General features: G+C 40.2%; 1 protein-coding gene across 5 annotated transcripts; it reads left to right on the top strand.

Moving 5' to 3' along the window:
• Positions 1–1108: 1108 nt before the first annotated feature.
• On the top strand, positions 1109–10584 carry hmg20a (high mobility group 20A). Of its 5 annotated transcripts, none has more exons than XM_051951787.1 (9): positions 1109–1228; positions 3386–3453; positions 3975–4184; positions 5598–5730; positions 6729–6766; positions 7817–7892; positions 8209–8424; positions 9708–9840; positions 10055–10584. In XM_051951787.1, the coding sequence occupies exons 2-9, from the start codon at positions 3388–3390 to the stop codon at positions 10056–10058; spliced, it is 876 nt and encodes a 291-aa protein (XP_051807747.1). In that variant the 5' UTR covers positions 1109–1228; positions 3386–3387; the 3' UTR covers positions 10059–10584. The 5 variants fall into 5 exon arrangements, with proteins under 5 accessions (XP_051807747.1, XP_051807749.1, XP_051807744.1 ...); XM_051951789.1 differs by having other exon boundaries at positions 3383–3453; positions 7820–7892; XM_051951784.1 differs by having other exon boundaries at positions 3383–3453.
• The last annotated feature ends 2143 nt before the right edge of the window (positions 10585–12727 follow it).

Raw genomic sequence — 12727 nt, 5'->3', positions numbered from 1 at the left:
TTGGAAAGAGATTGCAATCAAAGTTTCAATTAGACCGCCGCTACAGTTAGGCTACTCCCGCCTGACTGTTGATTTGCAGTCTGTTAATTTGGAATCAGAGTATTAGTCTTCTCCCGCTCTCTTCATATCTCACTAGGTTTTAATGCTGCGTATATGATCCACAACAGGACTGTCATGTTTTACCAAATCTTCTGTTTGGGCAGGCTATATTAACCCACAGGGACAAGAGTCTAGCAGTGGATATTGTGTTGTTTTGATATCAATCATATCCTCATATTGCACAAGCAATATGAGGATATGATTGTTGACATAGGTTCAGGGTCTCCAAAGGTTACAAGCACTGGAATTATTGCAGATCCTGGATTTTGTCTTATGCATGTATGTGTGTGTAACAGTGCTAACAACCCACTCTTTCCTACAAAGAGAAATGAAGTAAAAGACTGAAATAAGGTATTAACCATTATTAAGGATTGCCCTACAAACTACAGAAAGGCTGGAAGCTTGCCAATCCTGCTCAAAGCATCGCTTTGTCTGCAAAAATAAATCCAAATCAAAAGAGAGATTTCCTCTTCTCATCCTTTTAATACTTTACAAGCCCTGATGTGCAGCCTACTTCTATGTTTGATTAATAAGGCTTGAAATTTAGATCAAGAGGCTCGACTCTGAAAATGTTTAACATAAATTTAGGAGATGTGAGGCACAGTATTGCCAGTAGGAGGCAGCAGCAGCCTAAAAAGACGCTGGACTGTTGTCTAATCTCGACATGAAGAAAACAGAGACCAACGAGGAGCCATAGAACTGTAAAATATAGAGCAGGTTGCTGTAATGAAAGTGCATTATTTTTTTTGGCTTTTTGTGCTTGTTTCTATTTATTTAAGGGCATCATGTAATATGTACATTAATATTGCAGAGGATGTGGTGTGAACCTCTTACGAGCTGGATCAGAAACAATTCAGAAACATTCAAATTATTAATTCTCTCATTTTTTGCATTTAATAAATGTTGTGATGTGATGCATTTCCTCATTTTTCTCATGTATGCCAAAGCATGAATGCAACGAGCACACACAACTAGATGAATTAAACATTAAACCACACAGGCCCAGCACACAATACATAACGTTAGCCATTGGCCTTTCTATGTAGTGCTATTCTATTGAGAGGCTGCTGTATTGTTTTGATTAGGAAAATAATTTGGGCAGGTACAGCTACGGATTACGTTATATAAGGTTAGTGTGTGCTGCTTGAGTTTTACAGTAAGCACGTTTAATATATTACCCATTGATGTTTCCGATAGCATAATCACAAAAACAATAGGTTATCTGCTAGCTAACAGCTTGCTAACTAGGTGCTAACGCAAGCTAGCGTCACGGCTAGCTCTTAGCATAGCAGTTAAATGTGCTTGTGCTTGACTGTGGCCTATGCAAATTATAATTTAAGGGTGTTTAATTTTTTTTACAATTAACAGTAGTGGCATGAAACGACGCCGTTTATTGAGCTTAGCTGTTAAAAGTTTACATTAGCTAGCTGGTGTATGTTAGCATTAGGTAATATTGGTGACGGTAGCCAGTAACGGTGCAGCTTGCTAGCTGCTTATATGGGCTATAAATTTCGTTTACTTCTCAGTCATGTTTCACGTCAACATGTAACATAACGTGAGATGAATGTGAAGTTGAACACTCAGGGGCCTGTGTATTGAAATTTTAAGTTGGAGACCCGACCTCTTGCTTGTATTAGCTTAACATTAATGTTTACGACGCTTTGCTAAAGCGTTATGCATGAGGCAATGTCAACTATCTGGGAGCGCAATATGCTAATATAGCAAGCCGTTGTAGCATTTAATGCAATTTCTCTAGTTTGTTAATTACAGGAATAACCACATTCTAAGTCTGTGATGGCACTTGATACCGTGCAGCGAGGTTAGCCTAGTTGGGGATTTATGGCTCGGATAATAGCATCTTGTAGCACGTGAGATAAGTAGTGAGATTTATACTGTTTAAATGTGTGTGGTGCTTTTTTTAAAGCCCACTGTGAAGACAGTGAAACTCTAAAACATCACGTTGTGTCGCACACAGTGTAATAAATAAGTGTGTCCAAGTTGAACTCCATACATTCAAGCTGTACATCATGCATTGTGTGCTCTGATCCAGCAGGTGGCACTGCAGCATAGACGTTTTATTAGGTCTCAGCAGAGTATTTCCGGCACTGAGAATGTCTGCATGATCTTTCTTTCTTTAAAGCTTTTGAGACCGTAGGTACACCTCAGTGCCTTATGGTCCTGACCACACGTTCGTAAAGTAAAGTTTGTGTCTTAGGTTTGCTGACATGACCTCAAGAGAATGACAGGACAGGACCCCTTTTGTTCAGCAGCATCAGGGATGAAGCCATTCATAGGTGTTACAATCACTGTTTGTTTCTGAGGAGCTGAGCTGAGGCATCGCAAAAATGTCTGAAAGGAAATCCTGCTTATGTTAACTGTTTGTTAAGGTTTTCCCAAAAGAACTTTTTGTGGTAGACTGGCTAATTCCTCTGTGACTTCTCATGCAGTATTCAGTGGCAGGGGGGCAGAAACCACATCCAGGATGCAGGAGCTTGCTTCCCACATTGTGATTTAGAAGGAAGAGGTCATAGGTGAAAACACATGATATGGCTTCTAATTTCAGAGCTCGACCTGAGCTGTGTGTCTGCAAGTACTCTACGTCGGCACACAGTTGAATTCGATGCGCTCTCAATTAATTTTGATTGTTTTGATTGCTTTGAGAGTCTATTTTTATTTCATGCTGGTCAGCCGTTTTTCTAACACTGATGTTGTGATTACAAAGTCACTATAGAGATGAGTGAAAGCGGAAGTTCAGTTAGAAAACACATTTTTTCCAGTGTTTTAGCCTGTAGATGTTCTCTTCTCTCTAAGTATGAGCCAATGCTTACACAATACTCGTGTTGTTGAAAATAGGCCATCTTAGCATCAGATAAGTGAAGATTATGTGTGTATTTTATTCATTTGCTCAATAATGATTGATAGCAGCAAGACATTTCTATTAGAGGAAACGTGGCTGGACAGTTGGAGGTTTTGAGCCAAGACTGGGTGGGGTTTTTGTAAGACCAGCAGAGAAGTTGATACAGCTACACAAGGAACCGTCTGCTGTCCGTTTCCTGGCTGTGCAACATTCCCGTGGACGATCCCTCTTTTCCCCAGATCAGCCCCGTCTCAGGATGCTTAACCCATGTTTGAGGAGCACCTGTGTCTCAGATAGCACAACCCTCACCTCACTTAATCAGTGGTTGTTACAGCTCTTGTAATGACAATTAGGCTTATCGCTGTTACCATATTGGTAGAAGAGGTTCTGCATTCTAACATCTATTCTATTTCTCTCTATTCATAGTAGTCATGGAAGAGCAGACCGGTTCTCCTGGAAACAATGCCGACAACAACAGCCAGAGAAACGGAGATGAGGTAAGAGGTGAACACGCATATGAAATGACATACGTTACTGTTCAAAATTGGGGGTCACCATGAAAACTCACACTTTTATTCATGTGCTAACATAATTGCACAAGGGTTTTCTAATCATCAGTTAGACTTTCAACTTGATTAGCTAACACAATGTACTATTTAGAACACAGGACAGGAGTGATGGTTGCTGGAATTGGCCCTGTACCTGTGTGTGGATATCTCATTAAAAATCAGCCATTTCCAGTTAGAATAGTCAGTTTATATATATATATATATATATATATATATATATATATATATACAATGTGTAGACTGTATTTCTGATTAATTTAATGCTATTTTCATTGAAGAAAAAGCCTTTCTTTCAAAAATACGGACATTTCTAAGTGACCCCAAACTTTAGAATGGTAGTGTATGTATCAGTTTTTCCAGTTCAAACTCCATGAAAGTCTCGCCAGTGCATCATGTGTGGAACTGCTACCTCAACCTTCTAAAAGTATCTGTTTTTGTTGTCCTCGCAGAAACCCCGACGTGGCAGCTGGACCAAGGGGAGGAAGAGGAAGAAGCCAATGAAGGACAGCAACGCACCCAAGGCCCCCCTCACAGGCTACGTTCGCTTCATGAACGACAGACGGGAGCAGCTACGGGCGGAGCGTCCAGACGTGCCCTTTCCAGAGATTACAAGGATGCTGGGCAACGAGTGGAGCAAGCTGCCCCCCGAGGAGAAGCAGGTCAGTGAAGATGTTCCAGACAGGATTACACGCTGAAAGCACGGCTGTGAAGAGAAATGCGTCGAAGCGTTTCTTTCATTCCCACCTAGTGTGTGACACAGGTTTTCACGTTAATCAGTACAGCAATAATAAACAGTTAGGGCTTTTGAAAGAAAAGTGGAAGAAAATAAATAGACCAGAGGCAGGAGTGGCCAGCACCAGAAGTCTGTTTAGGTTTTTAATCAACAAGGTAGTGTTTCTTTTGGCTTTCAGTCACTGCAACAGTGCCCCAAAGGACTGGACTGAAATATTCATATGCAGCATGCCAACACTTAAGGTTTGTCCCAGGCAGACTTAACAATGTCTGAAACGAGCAGAGACTTTCATCTCATTTTTCGCTGTGCACAAAAGCAGTGAAAGAACCAAAGCGTGTAGAGTCCATCGTGTCAGTGTAGTCCATAGTGTCAGTGTTTTGGAGCTGACAAACACCAGCTTACGCATAACTACGTTGGGAAACCGTCTGACATCTTTTCTCAGACAGCGTTGCCGTAGTTTGATGGTATCTTGCATTGTGTCCTAGTTATATCCTCAGCTGAGCTGCGAATAGCAGGAGACAGATAAACTTGCCTTCTTGTAATGATAGAAACATTATTACAGTCATGTTCGGGCAGATTTTAACGAGAATTTCCAATCCGCTGCAAAGATGTTTTAATGATACCGCTGTCCTTCAGCCAGGAAAACTTGGATACCCCTTTCAAAGCACAGCAGAACAAAAATCAGCACAATCATACTCATTTGGAACAAGTTTTAGCTTGCATTATAGTTCATCTCAAAGTATTTTATGTAGTTTATGTTTTGATGCAAAATTTGCAATTGTAGAAATGTAACTATGCTGCTATATTTGTTGTAATACCAGCCTTGATGCATCACTTTTCATTTTACAGAATACCTTATGTGAACTACCACAGAAGTTTTACTTGCTCATCTTTCCCGAGAAGATGTGAAATGTCTGCACATGTTTTCTTTGCAGATCTAAAAGTGGGATACAGCCCCGACAATTTTGCTGCGGGTTTGTTACATGTTGTGTTTCGCTTACAGTTTATAGCTGTTAGTAAGTATGCTGTTACAAGATCTTTAACTGAAGATGCTTTTTTTTGTGTATTTTCTTCTAATTGTATTACCAGATGCATTTTTGTCAGAGGAATTCAGGGAATGTGGGTTATTAATATTGGAAATTACTGATTTTGTCTTTTGAAAGGAACTAATCCTGATTAGGAATAATTACAGCAACATAATGCAGGAACACAGGAGTAATTACGCTCGTCGTGACATCTCACCCACAATCCTCCTTCATCGTGTTCAGCCAGATCTCATTTTGCTCCTTTTTGGCTGAGTCTACACAGCTCTTCTCACCTTTCTTTCTTGTCTCTGCAGCGATACTTGGACGAGGCAGAGCGAGATAAGGAGCGCTACATGAGGGAGCTGGAGAAGTACCAGAAGACAGAAGCCTACAAACATTTCACCAGGAAGGTCCAGGAGAAGCAGAAGGGCAAGAGGCACAGGGGAGGTGAGATCTGGCTAGAAAAGCAGCAGGGAACCACTGAAAATAGCAAGTTTGGCAGCTAGCCCACCGTTATTTTTAAAGCCAACTATGTGGAAAGGGATTGGCAAGTGAGATACTTCCTATCTTTGATGATATTTGGATAAGCCAGTCATTGTTTGATGGACAAACTTAGTCTAGACAGGATGACTCAAATGAACTTGAAACTGCAATTAAAGTCATGCAATGCAGTAAGGGAAGTATTGTGAATGTCTTTGTGGTTTCTGGTTTCTTTTAAACACAGTTTTACACAAGTGTAGATGTATAAATTGAAGTTTTGGATCTCTCTTCTGTTTTAAAAAATTTAGTTTTGACCTTTACCGAGCCCCCGAGCAGGGAATTTTAAAGAGTCTGATATTATTAAGCAACTGTTTATAGATGCTTACATGTGTAGCTGCCTAAATTTAAATGAGAGAGAGGAAGAAGTAATGCATGAACATCAGATAGAACATACCACAAACTCCACTAAGGCTTGGAAATCTTTGGAGTACTCACACTGAAAATACTTCCTATTTGGTCATTTTAATTGCAGCATGAATTTTTCATTTTTTGGTTGAAAGTCCTAACTCACTGTTGGTTTGCTCAGTCAATGGAAATTTAAAGGAAAGGATGCTTTTTAAGTTTACAGCACAGGCTATAAGAACAGTTCAACTTAATGCCAAGGAGCCGTCACTTTGCTGAAACTGCATATGGTTTGCATCATCTGTTCCTGTAAATATTCTAAGTCTGAAAAACGTCAGTCACATCAACAGCCCTGCCCTGGCAAGCAAATGTGAGAAACTTTTCCACTGAACTGGATGCGCTGCCTCATTTCAGTTGATTCATAACATAAAGTGCAGTGAGGGGATTTTTTTGGGATTACTTGTATTCATTCTATTAGTTCACGATGTGGTGAAGGCACGCTGCACCAGAGAAATAATGAATCATCTGCTGTCATCTCTCTTTATTCCTTCCTTCCTCTCCAGATGTTGGACACCAGGTAGCCAACGAGGCTCTGCACGAGGTCAGTGGCTCTTTCCGGCTAACAGTTTACTTTTCTTGATAAAGAGTAAGGGGATGGGAAAGACGCAAGCATTTTATGTGTGAAGTCAGCATGCGTTTTAGGCACTGTCGAGATGTGTAGGGAGGTGCTACAAACTGTCAGAGAACAATTTGTTTGTGTTTTGTAGATGCATGAAATATGCGGTCGTAAAATGTTTCAGCGTGTGTGTGACCATGAAAAATCATAGTGAATCACATTCACAATATTTATGTAAAATATCTTCCTTATTAGAGTTTGTGAAAAAGATCAGAATTGACTTTAGAGTAAAATTTCAAATAAAGAAATTATTCAAAGATCAACATTTCACTAATTTTGCTAATTGTGACTTTGTCTAATCTAGTTTGTTTTTGCTCTTCTTTCCATGGAGGACTGTAAATCTGTTGTGTTTGCCCTCCTCTTGCTCTACACATTAAGTGCTCATTGTTGCATCGCTAAAGCTGGGTTAATCTGCTTTGGTGCTGTGCTTGTGAGCCAAACACTTGGCTTGTACTAAGTGTGTAATTCATTTTTATAAAGTTTTGCATGTAATTAAGAGGTTTTCCTTTGTAAATCTTTTCGTATAAACTGGAGGGCCACAGCCAAGGTGACTTTATTGGAAGCAGCAGTCCTGTGGGACTACCAGTGTCTTCCCTCTAGATTTCAAAAGCCCTGGGACTCAGCACTGATACAATTATGTTAAGACATGAGGAATGATGGTGCATTCTTTCAGAGGGGGGAATGAAACCCGAGCTGTGTCTTGTGTTTCTATTTTGAAACACATTTTTATTGCATATTTATTGCCAACCATTTGCAGCCTTTGATATCGTTGAAGCACCAGTGATGAAATTACCTCTACCTCCTCATTCCTTAAACCGTATCACTGCATTTTCCCTGTGGCCAGGTATGAAATCAATTACCCACCCACAACCTAGCTAGATAAATGACCACCTCTCGCTGTCAGTCTGTGTGGCCAAATGTGTTCAGTGTGCAGCTTATTCCCCCCCCTCTCTTACTGTCTCTGGCTTTCAACAGAAGGATGCAGAGGGAAAGGACAGAACTGTGTTTGACATACCAATCTTCACAGAGGAGTTTCTCAACCACAGCAAAGGTAAAGAGCTGGAGCACAGCTGGCCATCTTGTTGAGAAAGACTTTGTACTTTGTGTGCTCTGACTGTTTTAAACTTCCATTTGTCTGAGTGTTTCTAAACACATTCCTCTGCTACCTTGTAAGAACTTTTCTATTTAGCGCTCCACCATCCCAGAATAGTTCCTCAGCCCCCTGAACTCACTGACGTCTTAAACTCTCTGAGCAAATTAAAAATTGATCACGGCACCAAACTCCCGTGTCTAGCTGGATCATCTCCCCGGAGCTCGCCTCTGATCTATCACTGTGGCGCTTTCTCCGTTCGTGTTTTTCTCAACAGCGCGTGAGGCTGAGATGCGGCAGCTGCGTAAGACCAACATGGAGTATGAGGAGCGTAACGCGGCCCTGCAGAAGCACGTGGAGAGCATGCGCGGAGCTGTCGAACGGCTGGAAGGCGACGTCATGCAAGAGAGGGGACGCAACGGGCTCCTCCACCAGCACCTGGAGACCCTCCGCCAGGCCCTCACCTCCAGTTTCTCTGCTGTACCTCTGCCAGGTGAGAGCAGCCAGTACCAGTGTGGCTTCATTCAGCAAGGCAAATGTGCCACAACAAGTCCATGTAAAAAGTTGCTTTCTCAATACTGTGTGCTCACAAGATAGAGCAAACTTATCTGCCGTATTTCTTTCTTTTTCAACACAAATGAACGACTGAAATTGAAATTCAATAAATGTCTCCAAAGCAGCCATTTGACCTAGAGTGTGCAGATATTGATTAGTTTACATTATAAACTGGTATTGACTCAATATCTTACATCAGTAATTCATCCCCAGACACAACAAACGATGTAGTAAGCTATTACATGAAACTGTAGGCGTACATCCGCAGTGTATTTACTGGGCTTTGATCTCCAGCATCTCTCTCCTTAGATCCACATATTTAAACAGCAACCACTTACTGTTCTTTTAGGCACTGGTCATGTACATCAGCCTGTCAGTCCTTCCTAATATTAACCTGTTGTTATTTAAATTTAAGAAATCTGTTCTCCCTCTGTACTTGTTGTATGCACATTCAGAGTCTACACTGAGGTCACACCCACTAGATTTCTCTTGCAAGTTTCTTCCACGCCTGTTTGAATTTCTTTCTTGCAGAAGAGAGAGACAGAAATTGACATAACACCTCTGGAATTATTTTATAAGAGCTTCACAGTGAAACATGGTTGCAAAAACCACCTAGGTCTGCCCTCAGGGAAGCTCTCTGGTAGTTTCTCAAGTGGCGAAAGTGTCAAAACATTATTAACTGGCAACATCAAGGCCTCATCTCAGTCTGAACATGTTTAACTCTGAGTTTACAGAAGGTGGCCTTTGTGTTTTTTTCTGTAATTATGCCATGTACAGTAATTGGCTTCATTTTAAAGGTTAACTAGAAGTGATTTGAGATAGAACCTGCCTGATATTTTTTTATTTTTCTGTTTTGTAGTAGTACAGTTTTGACAAAGAAGCAACGTTGCACACAATTCACAGTTCAGTCTGGAAATTTTCCAGCAGAAATGCTTGAAATGCTGTTTTTGTCATTTGTTAAGAAAACTTTAAACATTCACCAGTCTGCACTAGCCATAATTCTTTCTGTAACAGGCTGAGCTGTTTACTAAATACAGCAAGACACTAAAACATATTCACCTAACAGTGTTTCCTGCCCCAATTTGAGAGACATAACGGGCAGTGAATAAAATGTAACATTTGAAGAATTTCTGCTACCCAGTGAACAAATTTGGGGAAAACAAAGTACTTCAACATTTCCTTTTCTTACAGTGCTAACTTGGCATACTCATTGCTCTGCAGGCAGTGGAGAGACGCCCACTCTTGAAACGATTGACTCCTACATGAAGAGGCTTCACAGCATCATTGTCAGTAACCCCCAAGAACATGAGAATCTCATCAACACTGTGAGAGATGTGGTGAACCGTCTGGACAGGTAAGAACTGCTTCGTTTGGACAGAAGGCTTTTATAGCTTCAGTTAAATTTAGAGTCGAAACTAATTACTTATCAAATAAAATGTAAACGCCTATCCTCAAGATTCATTTATTGTCAGTTCTGGGTGTTTTAATTTTCAGCGGTGCTGGATTTTTTTTAAAAATTTCTGCTGTGAATGAATTTTGAGCCTGTCTTTTGCTGTTTTCTGACCTAGATAATTGGACCAAGTTCAGCTGACATGATGGATTGTGATTCACAGCGACGTTAAGTAGATGCTCATTCCAGTTCGATGCCTTGCTCCTTGACGTTGAATCTTCTTGTCAATCTGTCATCCCAGTTGAGTTTGAAGCATCTTTTATTACTCTGCTAAGGTGATATAGGTGAAGGTGATGTAGCGCCTCATATTTATTTATTATTTTTTACATATTTTTTTTTAAACTCTGGTCATGCTTTATTAATATAGCTGTAGTTTGTTTTATAATGTAATCAGACGACAGGACATGAAGCAGTTCTCTGTCATTATCGTTCCTGTTCCATCTCCACCATCCAATTTATAGCAAATGCACAACAATATCTAAACCATTATCCAAAATTGTTGTCAGTGACTTTGTACTCATCATATCCAAGAAAAATTGTTGATCAGACTGCCTTTTTTCATGCTCTGTTGAAGAAAAACATGTGCCATGTATTTTTTTTTCCTGTGTGATAAAGTGTTTGTGTTTTCAATAAATGTATTTACATCAAGTGAGCATTACGTTTATTTTGAGAGCTCCATGACAGGCTGGGGGATATGTTTGCACCGAAATGAAAATCAAAGTTAGATACACTGGGTACCACTGCCCTAGATTTCTTGGTTTATCTTTTCAAAATCTCTCTTAACGTTAGTGTAGTTAATATAGCAGGTTAATAATCAGACCAATAAATGTTTGCACGCTTTATTCTGCTATAGATTCCATTTAAAGTTGATTACATTTCCATTTTGCACATCAAACACACTCACACACTCAAACCATGGTAACAAAGAAAAAGGTTTTTATAGATTTTTTTTGCAAATTTATTAGAAGAAAAAAACTGAAATCTCTTATTTCCTAAATATTCTAATTCTTAGTTTTTACATAGAAGCTCCTCTTTCAGCAGTTACAGCTTTGACCCTATATAGGTATGGATCTTAAAGCTTTGCACACTTGGATTTAGACAGTTTTCATTCTTCCTGGCAGATCCTGTTACACGTCATTGTGGATAGGAAGAGGCTGCCAATTTAGCTGCAATCTTCAGGTCTCTCCACAGACGTTCTATGGGAGTTTTAAGCCTGACACTGCCTTGTGCCACTGCCACTCTGGCATTGTGCTGGCTATATACTCAGGCTCATTGTCATGCTAAGAGGTGAATCACGGCCCTTAGGCTCAGTCCTGTGGAGCTGGTTTTCTTTGAGGACTGCTCTGTTTTTGCTGCATTCACCCCTCATTTCTCAAAGTGTTGGTCTGGCAGCCAGTTTCATGAATATTCAGGTCACTCTGCTCTTTGAGAACACTTAAAGTAACCTAATATACACGGGAACCTCATATACACAGGTATGTGCCTTTCCCTACTCTGTTCTTTCCTTTCATTTGTCAAGTTCTAGACACACACCACAGCTTAAAGTGCCACAGAGTTGACAGTTTTAGACAACAAGAACATTAATTTCAAATTAAATTTACAGTGCAATGAAGTGTGGGGAAATAATGAACAGCTCTAATTACTTGTTCTGAATCAGCTGCACAACAGCAGCTGTAAAGAGTGGAAGCAGTCTCTCCTAGACTGTGTATCTAAAATATTCTGTGTAGAAATGAAAGCAGCTGGTTTTATTATTGCCAAAGTGACTTCTGAAGTTCCAGTTTGTGATTCGTCTCACTAGGAAGACCTAATAACATCTGGAAGCTTAGTTTTCAAGTCAGTCTACTATATCCATACAACTGTGTGGCTAATCCGCTGTAATATGTCACTATTTGGACTTGTGTTTGATTGGCGGCTAAGCTTATTTACTTTCAGTTGATGTGGAGTCAAAAAGATTTGGATTGCTAATGTCAGTTGAGCAGCCCCTCTATAATTCACCAGAATTTAGAGAAAGAGATACAAATTGCATTGCATGGTGCAGCTTATTCACCGACATTGAGCAGCTCAGAGCTGTATTGTGTTTGGAAATTTTTCCATTCAGAGCCATATTAGTCCAAAACAAACCAGTAGAATGTAGGAAAAAAAGACTATTGAAGGCTGCACCATAAATCCTTTTTTAGTAAATCACTTTTATAGTGTGATTCACTTGGAAATTCAAAACGAGTGTTCCCATTTGTTTGATCAGGAGTTGTCCAATTGGCTTGGATATTGAACTATATAGTTGCTCAGACTGGGCTGTATTTGTTTTGACCTGATGTTATGAGCCCTTCCTGTTTCCATTCACTGATTCCCATTTCCCCTTTGCCTGCTGAGATTTCCTCTGCATGAGGGCCACATGTGCCACAGTTTTACATCCAACATTGTCCCTAAAAGATGTTGCATGCTATATTACAGCATACATAATGCCCAGCTGCTGACTGTTTTGATGATGATTGCTGATACACCACAAAGACCCAGCTCCACACAACAAAACAGTTCCTGTGCAATATGAAGCAGTGTGGAGAGGGCTTTGGCAATTTACAGGTCATTATGAATGTTTGAAATTTTACAAGCTGGAAGCAGATCAAATGCCTCCTTGTTTTAGGAGTAAAATTACTTTATTGTCAAAGACAGTATGTAAACTTGTGCACAGTGTACTATTGTGCTAATGCACTTTAAAGGCATTGGAGGAGATTTAATTTCCTACGACTGTGAACGTAGCATGCGCATGTGCACATACAACCTCTCCCTCACC

The sequence above is a fragment of the Acanthochromis polyacanthus genome, chromosome 8 (genome assembly GCF_021347895.1).
Source record: "Acanthochromis polyacanthus isolate Apoly-LR-REF ecotype Palm Island chromosome 8, KAUST_Apoly_ChrSc, whole genome shotgun sequence".
Lineage (NCBI taxonomy): Eukaryota > Metazoa > Chordata > Actinopteri > Pomacentridae > Acanthochromis > Acanthochromis polyacanthus.
Note: the sequence above shows the minus strand (reverse complement) of the source record. Positions and strands in the feature narration are given on the sequence as shown.

What these genes read in the sequence shown, in the direction of transcription:
- hmg20a (XM_051951787.1), top strand. Translation starts at nt 3,388, where the DNA reads ATGGAAGAGCAGACCGGTTCTCCTGGAAACAATGCCGACAACAACAGC. An exon ending in TGCCCCCCGAGGAGAAGCAG is followed by an intron (nt 4,185 to 5,597) that starts GTCAGTGAAGAT and finishes TTGTCTCTGCAG; the next exon opens with CGATACTTGGACGAGGCAGA. An exon ending in GTTTCTCAACCACAGCAAAG is followed by an intron (nt 7,893 to 8,208) that starts GTAAAGAGCTGG and finishes TTTTCTCAACAG; the next exon opens with CGCGTGAGGCTGAGATGCGG.